Source organism: Scyliorhinus canicula, chromosome 16, assembly GCF_902713615.1.
Source record: "Scyliorhinus canicula chromosome 16, sScyCan1.1, whole genome shotgun sequence".
NCBI lineage: Eukaryota > Metazoa > Chordata > Chondrichthyes > Carcharhiniformes > Scyliorhinidae > Scyliorhinus > Scyliorhinus canicula.
In genome coordinates, this window is record NC_052161.1 from 132,770,536 (window position 1) to 132,784,410 (window position 13,875).

The following is a 13,875-nucleotide window of genomic DNA, read 5'->3' on the forward strand; positions in this document are numbered from 1 at the left end:
ACCTCGCCCTCAGCCTCCTCAGTATTCCTAAGAGCTTGTTGCATTTGCGTATCACTTGGCCATTAAACCTGATGCAGAAAGTTCTCAAAGAAGACAGCTATGCTGAACAAACCAGAAGAATAAGATGGATTTTCACTGCATGAAATGGAACAGACAGACAGACACAAAGGTATCAAGGACTCTTAAAATTGCACTATAAACACCAGTTTTATTGATCACTGCTGCTTAACGTGTGAACCTAAATGGGCACCGACTTCACATTGTCAAGCGGGAACAGTATCATCACCTCTTAGTAGGTGCTCAAAGAATCCGAGCACTTCATGATTGGCTTTCTATGAATAAATTTTACTTTTAATACTGGCGCAGACAATAAAAAAACAGGCATTCCTGCCTCTATTGACTGAGCAATGTCATGTGTCGATCTCTTTGGAGCCAGTTTTCATCTCCGATAGTCTTGTATGGGTTCTCTTGGGCATAAGTGGAGTCCTGGTGATGATCAGAGAATGAAAGGAAGCATTAAACGTCATCAAGCTGTTCTCCAAGCTTTTGCTCATCGGACCGTTGGCAGAGTGATTCCTGGATATTATCTGGGCAGCCGTTATCCTTTCCTTGACTTGGCCCTGTTCCTCCGAAGGGGGTCCGGCGGAGTGATTGCACGACTGCAGATTATTTTTAACTTTAGCCTTGCTGGAGTTCAGATGTTGCACCAGCGAAATCTCTGGGAGTGGCCTTTGTGAGAGCAGTGAAGCCAACTTCTGAGGAGCTTTAATTGGCATTGGCATTGAATCCAACGTTGGCACCAACTCTACATTCGTCACAACATTTATCTTGGGCCTGTTCTCAGCCTTTTGGGGGCGTTTAAGAATGGCTGCTCTCTCTGATATCCTGTATTCTAGCCTTGTGTTAAATCTCCTCAAAAAAGGTTCTTTGTGGGAACTATTATAAAGTAGGACAAATTCTTTCTGTGTCTCGAGTGGCAAAATGTACATTCCTCGACCAGATTTTTTGAAGATCTCAAATACCAAGTCTAATAGCAGAAATAGAGAAAAACATACTATTGAATACAGCTTTCATTATTCATAAAGAAATATTTACTTTAATACTTGTCATCAATTTGTACAAATATCCTTCTGTAAATCTACATAAAGATACAAATGGCCATCTTACCAAGGGCTTCATTTATTACTTTAGGAATGACTGATTTGAGAACCTCACAATTTATCAGTAAAGACGGGTTTGCATTTATCTCGAGTAACCAGACCTACAAAGCAGACCAAACAGAGCATGTTAACCCTTTGGGTACATCTTTCAAATTGATTCAGACCAGAGAAATCGTTTTGGGCGGCTTTGCCAATGGCATGTAACAGCCTTTCAAACCAGAAGGTTCAGAGTGCAGAGCAATGTTCCCTGTCAGGTAAGTGTGTGCGGGGTGGCGCAGTGACCTGGAAGGTACCACGCTTTCTTCAATCCCCAGGAGGAATTCCCAGCCTAATGTAAATCATGGCTTTTAAAATGTAAACTAACCATGTCCAAAAATTAGTAACGATCGGGGGAGTTTGTAGCCTGGGGGGGGGGGGGCTCATCCTTAGTCATAGTCTTGACCTCAATACCGCCAAGTGTGCAAGGAAAATCCATTCAGATTCCCAATGCCTGCTCCTGATCATCATCTCCTTGATCCTACTGTAAGTTCCACAAGCCTGATCTGGAAAACAATAGCCGATAAGGCTGTCAATGATCAAGTCTCACATTGGACAGGATTTTGTGTTTTGGATCAGAAAACTGATGGTGGGGTGAAATATGGTCCCAGCCATACCGTTACCATCGCTGAATCCCCGACTATCAACATCCTGGCGGATATCCTTGACCAGAAACTGAACTGGACTAGCCATATAAATACTGTGACTACCAGAGCAGGTCAAAAGCTAGGAATCCTGCACCTCACTCACCCCTTGATCCCCCCAAATCCTGGTCCACCATCTGCAAGGCTGAAGTCAGGAGTGTAATGGAAAACTCTCCACTTGCTTGGATGAGTGCACCTCCAACAACACTCAAGAAGCATGGTAGCATAGTGGTTAGCACAATTGCTTCACAGCTCCAGGGTCCCAGGTTCGATTCCCGGCTGGGTCACTGTCTGTGCGGAGTCTGTATGTCCTCCCCGTGTCTGCGTGGGTTTCCTCCGGGTGCTCCGGTTTCCTCCCACAGTCCAAAGGTGTGCTGGTTAGGTGGTTTGGCCATGATAAATTGCCGTTAGTGTCCAAAATTGCCCTTAGTGTTGGTTGAGTGGGGTTACTGGGTTATGGAGATAGGGTGGTGTGGGTTTGGGTAGGGTGCTCTTTCGAAGAGCCTGTGCAGACTCGATGGGCCGAATGGCCTCCTTCTGCACTGTAAATTCTGTGATTCTATGATTCAAAGCGCAACACCACCCAGGATAAAGCCCCGAACTTAATTGCTACCCCTTCCACAAATATTCGCTCCCTCCACCACTGATGAACAGTGGCAGCCGTGTGCACCACCTACAAGATGCGCTGCAGGAACTCACCAAGGATCCGAGCCCACGACCACTACCATCTAGAAGGATAAGAGCAGCAGATATCTGGGAACACCACCACCTGGAAGTGCCCCTCCAAGTCACTCACCATCTTGACTTCACTGTCGCAGGCTCAAAATCCTGGAATTCCCTCCCTAACAGCACTGTGGGTGTACCTGCACCTCGAGTACAGCAGCGGCTCAAGAAGGCAGCTCACCACCAGCTTCTCGGAGGCCAGGAATGGTCAGTAAATGCTGGTCTAGCCAGCAACGCCCACATCCCAGAAACTAATATTTTAAAATTAATAGTCACCTCACATGGGATTGGCCAATTAGAGATCAGAGGACATGTTCACTGGCCACTTTTAAAATATAGCACACAGATCTGATGTGTAGCAGGATGCACGACCTCAAGGCTGCCGCATCACAGCTGATGGCACAAAACTAACCTACATGTGACTCCAGACCCAGAGCAATGTGGTCGATTAACCGTCCTCTGAAATGGCCCCAACAAGACATTCAGATCAAGGGCAATTAGGGATGGACAACAAATGCTGGCCTTGCCAGCGACCTCTGCATCCCATTGAAGAATTTTAAATACTCTCAACCTTTTTTTCCCTAATACCTCTTCAGGTCGCTTGGTTTAAAAATTGATTTGATAAGAGGTTGATAAGGGGTTAGTGCTGCTGCCTCACAGCGCCAGGGACCCGGGTTCAATACCGGCCATGGGTGACTGCCTGCGTTGAGTTTGCACTTTCTCCCTGTGTCTTTTCCATTTGTAATCTCATGTCTTGGGTTATTGTGAAAGGTTTTTTTGTGTGAATAGTAATATTGGTTCCCTGTGTTTGGAAATTAAATAATTTGACATTAAAACAGGCTGTTTAGCCATCGGCATTTTCCTCCGTGTGCTCCGGTTTTCTCCCACAGTCCAAAGATATGTACGTTAGGTGGATTGGCCGTGCTAACATTGCCCCTTAGTGCCCAGGGATGTGCGGGTTAGGGTTACGGGGGCAGAGGGAAGGTAGTCTGCTCTTTCGGAGGGTTGTTGCAGACTCAATGGGCCAAATTGCTTCCTTCTATGTTGTAGCTGTTCTGTGATTCTAACTGTCCCGTGAAGCAGCTTGGGTCAGAATGCGACACTAATAGTACTAGAAAATAGAGTTTTCTTTCTTTGACTGATCTGGCAATGTTTGGCTGAGTGTGAATGGTGGGGTGGTTTGGCTGTCAGTGGCCTGGAAATCTCATGGCATTCCCCCTGGCCTGTTGTCCTGGGACGTTGGAATGTTTGCGACCACCAGAGTATCACCAGAATCAACCAATTGAATGGGTTGGCAAGGAGGCCTGAAGCCTGCTTGGAAGAACCCATTGATATGATCCAAGGTCAAGGCAGCGGATTCAGATCCAACCAACAACAACTTGCATTAATATGGCAGCATTTATATGGTCAAGCGTCCCTAAGGTGCTCCAAGAGACCATGAAGAAATCAAATTTAGCACTCAGAATATGGCCACCAGGCCATCTGGGAACTCACTTCAGATTCTAACTTACCACGACAGGTTAGGAAATCAACTTTCCACTGTGGTAGCGCAGTGGTTAGCACTACTGCCTTATGGCGCTGAGGTCCCGGGTTTGATCCCGGCCCTGGGTCACTGTCCATGTGGAGTTTGCACATGTGGTAGTCACCACTGTTGTATTGTATACGGCATACAAGGATATTACGGTAAGGCCCCTGTACTACAGGTACCGGGGTAGATCCCTGTCTGCTGGCTCCGCCCAGTAGGCGGAGTATAAATGTGTGTGCACACCGAGCTGCAGCCATTTCGGCAGCAGCTGCGGGAGGCTCCACATCTCTGCGTAATAAAGCCTCGATTACTCGGTTTTTTGTGTGCATAGTAATATTGATTCCCTGTGTTTGGAAATTAAATAATTCTACATTAAAACATTAAATCGGCATTTTCACCTTGAATTTAACACAGGGTAGAGACTGGAGGGTAGCTACATATTGTTTGTCAGAATAAGCCAGATTGATTTCCTGGACAGAATTCTTGATTAATAAGGGGGTCAGTGGTTATGGGGAGAAGGCAGGAGAATGGGGATGAGAAAATATCAGCCATGCTTGAATGGCGGAGCAGACTCGATGGGCCGAGTGGCTTAATTCTGCTCCAATGTCTTACGGTCTTATGGTCTAATTCTCCGGTTCCCCAGCCGCGAGTTTTTCAGCGGCGCGTGTTCGCGGGATTCCGTCTTCCCGACGCTTGTCAATGGGATTTCCCATTGTGCCACCCCACGTCGCCAGGAAGCCCACGGGCTGGGGTGCACGCCAGCGGGAAAAGTGAATCGCACTGGCCAAAGAATTCCAGCCCTTATGCTTCCAAGTGGTTAACAAATCTTTCAGAATAGCTAATACTTTGATGATCCACCAGATGGCAGCAAGTAACTGCAATGCGTACAGTGCGTCTTTGATCAGGCAGTAACTTTTGATTTCCTTCCCCCACCTATCACATTGTCGTCCTTTGTGCTCAACTATACAAAACACACAATTCCAACAGCAGGGTTGTCAATGGCGAGCAGATTTTCAGGGTGAGATTTTTAGCTATCAGTTGCACACACCACTTCACGGAAAATCATAAAAAGCAGCCCCTGGGCCGTGGCTAACCCTTAGCTGCAGAAAGGTGACAGGGTCAAGCCCCCTGTTGTTGGTTTGTTACTGTTTCACAAGAAACAACCAATCGAATGGCCTGAAAAGGAGGCCTAAAGCCTGCTAGGAAGAACTAATCAATTGGTTCAAGGTCAAGGCAGAAGATTCACGTCCAGCCATCAACAACTTACATTTTTGAAACCTGTTGGACTTTAACCTGGTGTTGTAAGACTTCTTACTGTGCTCACCCCAGTCCAACGCCGGCATCTCCACATCATTACATTTAAATGGCAGCTTTATTGCAGTCAAACGTCCCATGGTGCTCCAAAAGACCATTGAGACCATTAACACTGAGCCACATACGGAGATGTTAGACCCAGTCACCAAAAGCTTGGTCAAAGAAACAGGTTTTAAGGAGTATCTTTGAGGAAGAAAGTGAGGTGGAGATGTTGAAGGAGGGAGTGCCAGAGCTCGGGGCTCAGCTGATGATGGCACGCGCCGGAAATCGGCAATGCGCAAGAGGCCAGGACTGGGGGCGAGCAGAGATCTGGAAAGCTGGAGGAGGTTAAGGAGAACTGAGGCCATAGAAGGGTTCGAAAACAAGGATGCGAATTTGAGAATGGGTAGTTTCCTCTTTTTAATGACTGGTCACGCCCGAACATGAGGCCGTTTTAAAATTCTCCGATGGCCATTGAGATTTGCCATTTTCACTGGAGCTAAATTCATCCTCGGATTGTTTGCCCTAAAGTCGAGCAGGACACCATTCCTGCCCTCCTGGTATTTCTACGTCTGCGCCCCCAGCTCCCTGTTGACGATCATGTGAAGTAACCTATTTCGGTGGAGCCTGGAATGAAAGCATGTGACGCAGGCTATGTTCGTGATGGGCATTAGATGCCCCACATGCATTTCCTGGCAGCTTGCCCAGGACTAAAACCTCAATGCTGAACCTATGTAGTATTCACTCAATAGTTAGTGTCTCCGCTGGGCGGGTGGCAGGTCACTGTGGCGACAGAACCCAGGGGTTGTCTCACCTGCTGCACAGCCCAAGGAATTCAAGTGTGCTGCTTTTAAACATGCCAGGCTCTGAATTGAAAACGCTGAGACTGATTTCAGCAGGGAAACCATCTTTCTCAACATGCCGCCAAACCCCCACCCCCGCCAACCCACCCCCCCCCCCTCCCCCCACCCCCCGCCAACCCCCCACAACTCCCACCCCCCACCACTTTAACCAAAGACCCTCAGAAACCCCAAGATCACACTTGGCTTCTGGGCAAGGTGATTGGAGATAAGGAGGTGTTGACAACCCTGTGTTGGTGGGGAGGGAGGGGGGGGGCCTGCACACTTCAGAAATCCACCGCCGCACAACTTTCCCACAGACGAGTGGGTCCAAACACTTTGAGCGGGTCCGAAGAGTACCACAAACGAGGAACTGCTTAAAGAAGCAGGCAGAGGAATACCAGGTAACATGTTCAGGCTCAAGTTCCCAAGCTCCGATGCAATCACACCAGTGTGATCGGCCAATATTCCTGACTGCTTTTGAGCTTCTGTGGGCGTTTTGCCAACTTTTTGAAATTTGGGTGAAAGTGGTAAATTGCACCGATTACAGGACTGCCGAAATAATCTTCATCCCATCTCACTTCTGCCCTTCCAGCTTTTTGCTCCTCTCCAATGCTCTTTTTTGCTCTTTCATGTTTTGTGAGATGCAACTCTGTGGGATATGTGAGTGGCTCTGGTTGGGCAGCACGGTAGCATTGTGGTTAGCACAACTGCTTCACAGCTCCAGGGTCCCAGGTTCAATTCCCGGCTTGGGTCACTGTCTGTGCAGAGTCTGTACATTCTCCCCGTGTCTGCGTGGATTTCCTCCGGTTTCCTCCCACAGTCCAAAGATGTGCAGGTTAGGTGGATTGGCCATGCTAAATCGCCCTTCGTGTCCAAAATTGCCCTTAGTGTTGGGTGGGATTACTGGGTTATGGGGATAGGGTGGAGGTGTGGACCTTGGGTAGGGTGCTCTTTCCAAAGGCCGGTGCAGACTCTAAGGGCCGAATGGCCTCCTTCTGCACTGTAAATTCTATGATCTTTCATATTCAAGACTAAGGGAATGAGGTGGAGGTGGGACTGTGACAACATGCTGGTGCATGGCAGTGTTAATGCACCTATAGTTTTAAAGAACGACTTTTACTCCCATCATCCCCTTGGCATTTTCTTGCTCACTTTTCCTCTCCAGTAATGGAATGACTAGAGTAAGGGGCAGAATTCAATCCACTTGACAGGGGTCCCGTCCATCAGCCAGAGAGCCGGTGAGAGTCTCGCCACTCCTCCTTTGAGGAAGACCTGCCCTATTAAGTGCCTGTCAGATATTTAAGAAAAGATCAGCAGCGAGTCTTCCCCAGGATCAAGGACCCTGTGAGCGGATATCCCCCCCCTCCTGAATGGCCAGCAGCTCCACATTGTTGTGAGCACACTGGGGCAGTGGTCTTAGCTGCCCACATCTCTTTCACAGGGCTAAATCGCTGGCTTTGAAAACAGACCAAGGCAGGCCAGCAGCGCGGGTTCAATTCCCATACCAGCCTCCCCGAACAGGCGCCGGAATGTGGCAACTAGGGGCTTTTCACAGTAACTTCATTTGAAGCCTACTTGTGACAATAAGCGATTTTCATTTCATTTTGTCATTCGCAAAGCATTTAGGCAATCACCTGAGGTGGAGACAAACCTTCAGACCAAATCACTTAGACAATGGGACCCTGGCTAAGAGAGCTTCCCAGACACAATCTAATCGAATTATCCTCGGACTACGAGGACAATGGCCTTACCTGGATCCCTTGGGCAGTCGGAGACAGCCGACATGACAAACTGAGGACAAACTGCTGCGATGCTGAGAGTGAAACCCCAATGGGTCCTGCCGCAATTTCTCTCCCAATCACGTGGCAAGTGTGGTGAATCACAATCTAGTAATTCACACTGTGTTATATTGTATACACTGTGTCTATGTAAGCTCGGTATACGAGCAGTTGCGCGGCTCTGCCCATAGGGGGAGATGAGGAGTTTGTACTGGGCTCCACCCTTGGCTCCGCCCATGGTCCCGCCCATGGCTCCTCCCACTAACCGCAAGTATAAAGCTTTGCAGTCGTGAGCCTGCCTGCCAGTTCATCTCGTCGCAGGCAGGCTCTGTTGTAAGACTATTACAACCACTGTTCACTTCCAACCACATGTCTTGTGAATTGATGGTCACATCAGCAAGCCCGAGCCCTGTTTACTGACCAACCCTCCCCGCTGCAGAGAGAGAGATTCCTTAAAATGATTCAACCCAGCACTTCTGCGTCCAGAGGGAAAACCACCTTGGCCTCCAGCTCTTTAAATCGGAAGCATCGGGCCCACGGAAGGAAACTCGTAAGGTCACCAGGTTCAGCCTGAAGGTCACCAAGTTCACCAAACAACAGACTGTAAATTCAGTTTACTCTTCATGGGACCTAATTTGGCCAACCTCTCCTTTGGGTGTGTGTTGTGTGTGATGTGTGCGTGTGGTTTGTGTGTGAGGTGTGTGAGCGGTTTGCTCGTACAGTGCATGTGGTGTGTATGTGGTGTGTATCTGATGTGCGTGTGTTTTCTGTGTAATATTCATATGGTGTGCACGTGTGTGATGTGCGTGTGATGTGTGTGTGATGTGCATGTGATGTGTGTGTGATGTACGTGTGGTTTTCATGTGATATGCGTGTGTGGCCCTTCTCTCTCTTTCTGATTCTGCCCTTGGTGAGATTAATTCAATCAGATCCAACCCAGCAACCTCATTGGAACATCATCAACTGCAAACGTCCCTCTGAACCACACATCAACCAGACTGGGACACATGTCAGTGACCTTCAGCATTGCACAGACTCCTATCAAACACCATTGTGGGAGTGGCATCACTGTGGGATCTGCCATTGAAGAAAGAAGCTGCACAGGGCCACCAGGAGTGAGCTGTACCATTAGCCTTGCTGCATTACCCTTATCCCGGGAACAAATAGATGGAGTGGCTTTCAAAGCTCAAGAAACGGAAAGAGACACAATACAATTCAATACAATTCAATACAATACAATACAATACAATAGTGAGGAGTTTAAATTGTTGATGGGACATGTTCACTGAATGTTCCACTGCAACTGGTACCATAAGTATTCCCAGCAGGAAGTAAATTCCACCTTTTTCATAGAATCACTCCAGTTCAGAAGGAGGCCATTCAGCCCATTGAGTCCTCACCAACTCTCCGAAAGTGCACCCTGCCTCAGCCTACTCCCCCACCCGATTCGCATCACCCAATAACCCTACCTAACCTGTTGGACACAAAGGGACAATTTAGCGCGGCCAATCCACCTAACCGGCACATCTTTGGACAGTGGAGGGAAACCGGAGCACCCGGAGGAAACCCACGCTGACACGGGGAGAACGTGCAAACTCCACTCAGTGGCCAAAGGCTGGAATCGAACCCGAGTCCCTGGTGCTGTGAGGCAGTCGTGCTAACCACTGTGCCACCGTGCAGCCTCTTTTTGTGTCAGCTTTTAATCATTTGGATTTGTTTACTGTCACGTGTACCAAGGGAGAGTGAAAAATTTTGTTCTGCGTACAGTCCAGACAGATCATTCCATACATGAAAAAAATAGGGTACACATAATACACAACATAAATAAAGGCATCGGGTGAAGCATATAGGAGTGCAAAATACTTTTCACTGTACCTCGGTACACGTGACAATAAACAAATCCAATCCAGTACCACTCAATCGAGAAGATGTGTGAAGAGATCAGATCTGTCCATAAGAGGGTCATTTAGGAGTCTGGTAACAATAATAATAATAATCTTTATTATTGTCATCAGTAGGCTTACATTAACACAACAATGAAGTTACTGTGAAAAGCCCCGAGTCGTCACATTACGGCGCCTGTTCGGGTACACGGAAGGAGAATTCAGAATGTCCAATTCACCTAACAAGCACGTCTTTCAGGACTTATGGGAGGAAACCGGAGCACCCGGAGGTAACCCACGCAGACACGGGAAGAACATGCAGACTCCGCACAGACAGTGACCCAAGCGGAAATCGAACCTGGAACCCTGGCGCTGTGAAGCAGCAGTGCTAACCACTGTACCACCGTGCTGTTTCTGAATCTGTTAGTGCGTGTTCTCAGACCCTTTTATCTGGGAGAAGTTAGAAGAGTGAATAACCCGGGCGGGAGAGGTCTTTGATTATGCTGCCTTATGCTGCTTTGATTATGCTGCTTTCCCAAGGCAGCGGGGGGGGGGGGTGTAGACAAAGTCAATGGATGGGAGGCGGGCTTGCGTGATGGACTGGCCAGTGTTCACGACTCTCTGTAGTTTCTGACAGTCCTGGGCCGAGCAGTTGCCATACCAGGCTGTGATGTAGCCCGATAGGATGCTTTCTAAGGTACATCTGTAAAAGATGGTTCTCCCCCTGCCAGGCTTCTAAGTCCATTCCCTTATCCATTTCTCATGGACTACTTTTTACCCTCCTGCCCTCACCACCCTGAAATAGCTTGAGATGTTTGCCACGTGAAAAGATCTGCATAAATGCAATAACATCAACTTGCATTTGTCTACCACCTGTAAAGTAATAAAACATCCCAGGACTCTTAATGCCAGTTGCTGTTGTTGCTTTATGCTGTGGTGCGGAAGGAATGTGTCTTCGGAGGCCAGTATTTAGGAACAACAAAGGCAGAGGAACAGTTGCTTATCCTCATTATGGTTGGTGTGCATTATTCCAGAAGCTTGAAAATAAAAATGAAAAAGCAAGTCACTTGGTTTCAAACGGTTTCCAACAGATTAAAAATATTTACCAGTTGTTTGAAGCTATTCCTACGAGTAAATGATCACCAGATTACAAACTGCAGAAACATTATGGCAAGAATTTGCTAAATAGTATTTAAGTCTATAGATTGTCATGGTCTCCAGGTTTATTAATCCAAACATTACAGATACAATAGCACACGGAAGGGTTGTACTAAAGACGAACTACTTGTTATATTTGGATTTAAACACCATGGTGACAGTAACAACATTCTCACAAAAGAATCAACTGGCCATTTAGCACAAATCCTATCAATGTTTAAAACTAATTTCACCCATCTCTCTCTCGCTCATCAATTCATTCTATCTTACGATGCACCGAATTCCCAAATAAGAAATATAATAAATCTAAGCAACCAGCTGACTAAAGGTTCATTACAATTTTAATTATCAGAATCGCTGTTGTGAAATGGCAAGACATGAATAAGAAACATTGGCTTGTGTTCATATAGCACCTTCCACAATCTCAGGGTGTCCCCAAAGCACTTTAAAGCCAGTGAAGGTCCTTTGAAGTGTGGTCACTGTTATAATGTAGGCAACACAGCAGCCAATTTACGCACAGCAAGCTCCGATAACAGCAATGCAATTAGGACCAGATAATCTATTTGAGCGGTGAATGTCGACCAAGAAATCAGGGGAAACCCACCTGCTCGTCTTCAGATAGTTATGTCAACTTGAGAGGGCAGATGGGGCCTCTGATTAATGAAAGGCAGCATCTTTGACAGTGTGGCCCTCCCTCAGTACTGCACTGATGTGTCAGCCTGGCTTATGTGCTTAGAGTGGGACTTGAGACCGATGCTTTCCAAATCAGAAGAGAGACTGGTACTAACTGTGCTTTGGCTGACACCTTAAAGAAGGTACCTAAAGAACTAATCACCTTTGTGTCATGTGAGTGTACCTTTAAGAAATGGGTGTTTAAGAAATGTATCTTTAAGAAATGAGTGTTTATCAGTGATGTCAAAGTGTGGGTGGAGCTGGGCTGACTGTCAACTTTTTACTTTTGTTTTATGCTGTTTGCTGCAGGGTGTGTTTTAGTTTCGTTTTCAGAGCTGGATAGCTGCAGTGACAGCCAGAAGGTGTATGAGTCTCTTTCTCTGTAATCTGAAAACTGGAAATCAATCCTTTGGTGATTTAAAACCAGTAACTGCTCTCAGTATTGACTTTAACCTGATGTGCTTCTGTTAAAAGTTCTTTTTTAAGTCTTATGGATGATAAAAGGAAAGCTTAAAGGATTACTTAGTGTTGTATTCTTTGGCGGTTGTATTTGAATTAATGGTTGCTAAAATGCTCACTGTATGTTTTAAAAAGGTTAACTTGAGTTCATAGAATAAACATTGTTTTGCTTTAAAAATTACTTTTCCATTTCTGCTCTACCACACCTGTAGAGTGGGCCACGTGCTCCCCATACCACAATCTAGTAAAAGTTCTGGGTCAGGTGAACTCCATGATACATTTTGGGGTTCTCTAAACCCTGGCCCATAACAAATTGGGGGCTCGTGGGGGATAAAAGTCTATCTATTAGATTGGCTTAGTGAACTTAAAGACAGTGAGGGGTGAGCATATTGTGGTTGTTTTTCAGGTGCGGTATTCTAGTTTAAGTAGGGAGTGTGTTGTGGATAATGGCTCTTTCAGAGGCTCTGAAGTTTTTGGGGGTGGAGACGGTCACGTGCAGTACCTTTTGCAGTTAACATTACCTGACAACGTGCAAAAAGATGAGGTAATTATGGCGGTGGCTAAGCATTTAAAGTTGCCTGAGATACAGTTTGGCTCATTGGAAATGGCAAAAATTCAGTTACAAATTAAATAAATGGAACATGAAAAAGAATTAAAGCAGCTTGAATACAAAAGAGATAGAGAGGAAAAAGAAAGAGAAAGGGAGATACAGATCAGGGAAAAAGATAAAGAGAGAGAGTTTGAACTTCAGAAAATGGCCATGAAACATGACAGTCAGTTAAAATTGGCAGGCGTAAAGGGAAACGTACATAGAACATAGAACATAGAACAGTACAGCACTGAACAGGCCCTTCGGCCCTCGATGTTGTGCCGAGCAATGATCACCCTACTCAAACCCACGTATCCACCCTAAACCCGTAACCCAACAACCCCCCATTACCTTACTTCTTAGGACACTACGGGCAATTTAGCATGGCCAATCCACCTAACCCGCACATCTTTGGACTGTGGGAGGAAACCGGAGCACCCGGAGGAAACCCACGCACACACGGGGAGGACGTGCAGACTCCGCACAGAAAGTGACCCAGCCGGGAACCGAACCTGGGACCCTGGAGCTGAGAAGCATTTATGCTAACCACCATGCTACCGTGCTGCCCTTGTATATATACCGTACAGTTGGATGATAGTGATGAGGATAGTGAGAAAGAGCGTCATAGTCGAAGGGTTGGTGGGGATCTATTTAAATATGTCCAAGCATTGCCAAGGTTTGATGCAAAGGAGGTAGACGCCTTTTTAATTTCATTTGAGAAGGTAGCTAAACAAATAAAATGGCCACAGGACATGTGGGTATTACTGATTCAAACAAAGCTGGTTGGTTAGGGCTGGTGAAGTATTTATATCACTACCGGAGGAGGTATCTGGGACATATGAGGAGGTGAAAAAAATCCATCTTATGTGCATATGAACTAGTGCCTGAAGCCTACAGACAAAGGTTTAGAAATTTAAGGAAAGAATTTGGTCAAACATGCATCGAGTTTGAAAGGATCAATCAGAGTAATTTTGATAGGTGGATAAGGGCTTTGAAAATAGACCAAACGTATGAAGTTCTCAGAGAAATTATAATTTTGGAGGAATTTAAAAATTCAATTCCTGATGTAGTGAGAACTCATGTGGAAGAGCAGAGGGTTAAAACTGCGAGGTT

At 46.4% G+C, this 13,875-nt stretch overlaps 1 protein-coding gene across 6 annotated transcripts in view; it reads right to left on the reverse strand.

Annotated features, from left to right (window-relative positions):
* Positions 1 to 13,875, reverse strand: part of LOC119950713 (protein polyglycylase TTLL10-like) — a 178,161-nt gene continuing 164,286 nt past the window's right edge. For 2 of the 6 annotated variants that reach the window (XM_038773387.1, XM_038773388.1), the window contains exons 12-13: positions 1,168 to 1,261; positions 5 to 1,027 (exon numbers count right to left, since the gene is read on the reverse strand). In XM_038773387.1, the coding sequence (XP_038629315.1) occupies positions 411 to 1,027; positions 1,168 to 1,261 (711 nt within the window). In that variant the 3' untranslated portion in view covers positions 5 to 410. Of the gene's footprint in view, positions 1,028 to 1,167; positions 1,262 to 13,875 lie in introns of all 6 variants that reach the window. The other 4 variants (XM_038773383.1, XM_038773384.1, XM_038773382.1 and 1 more) reach the window with 3 other exon arrangements.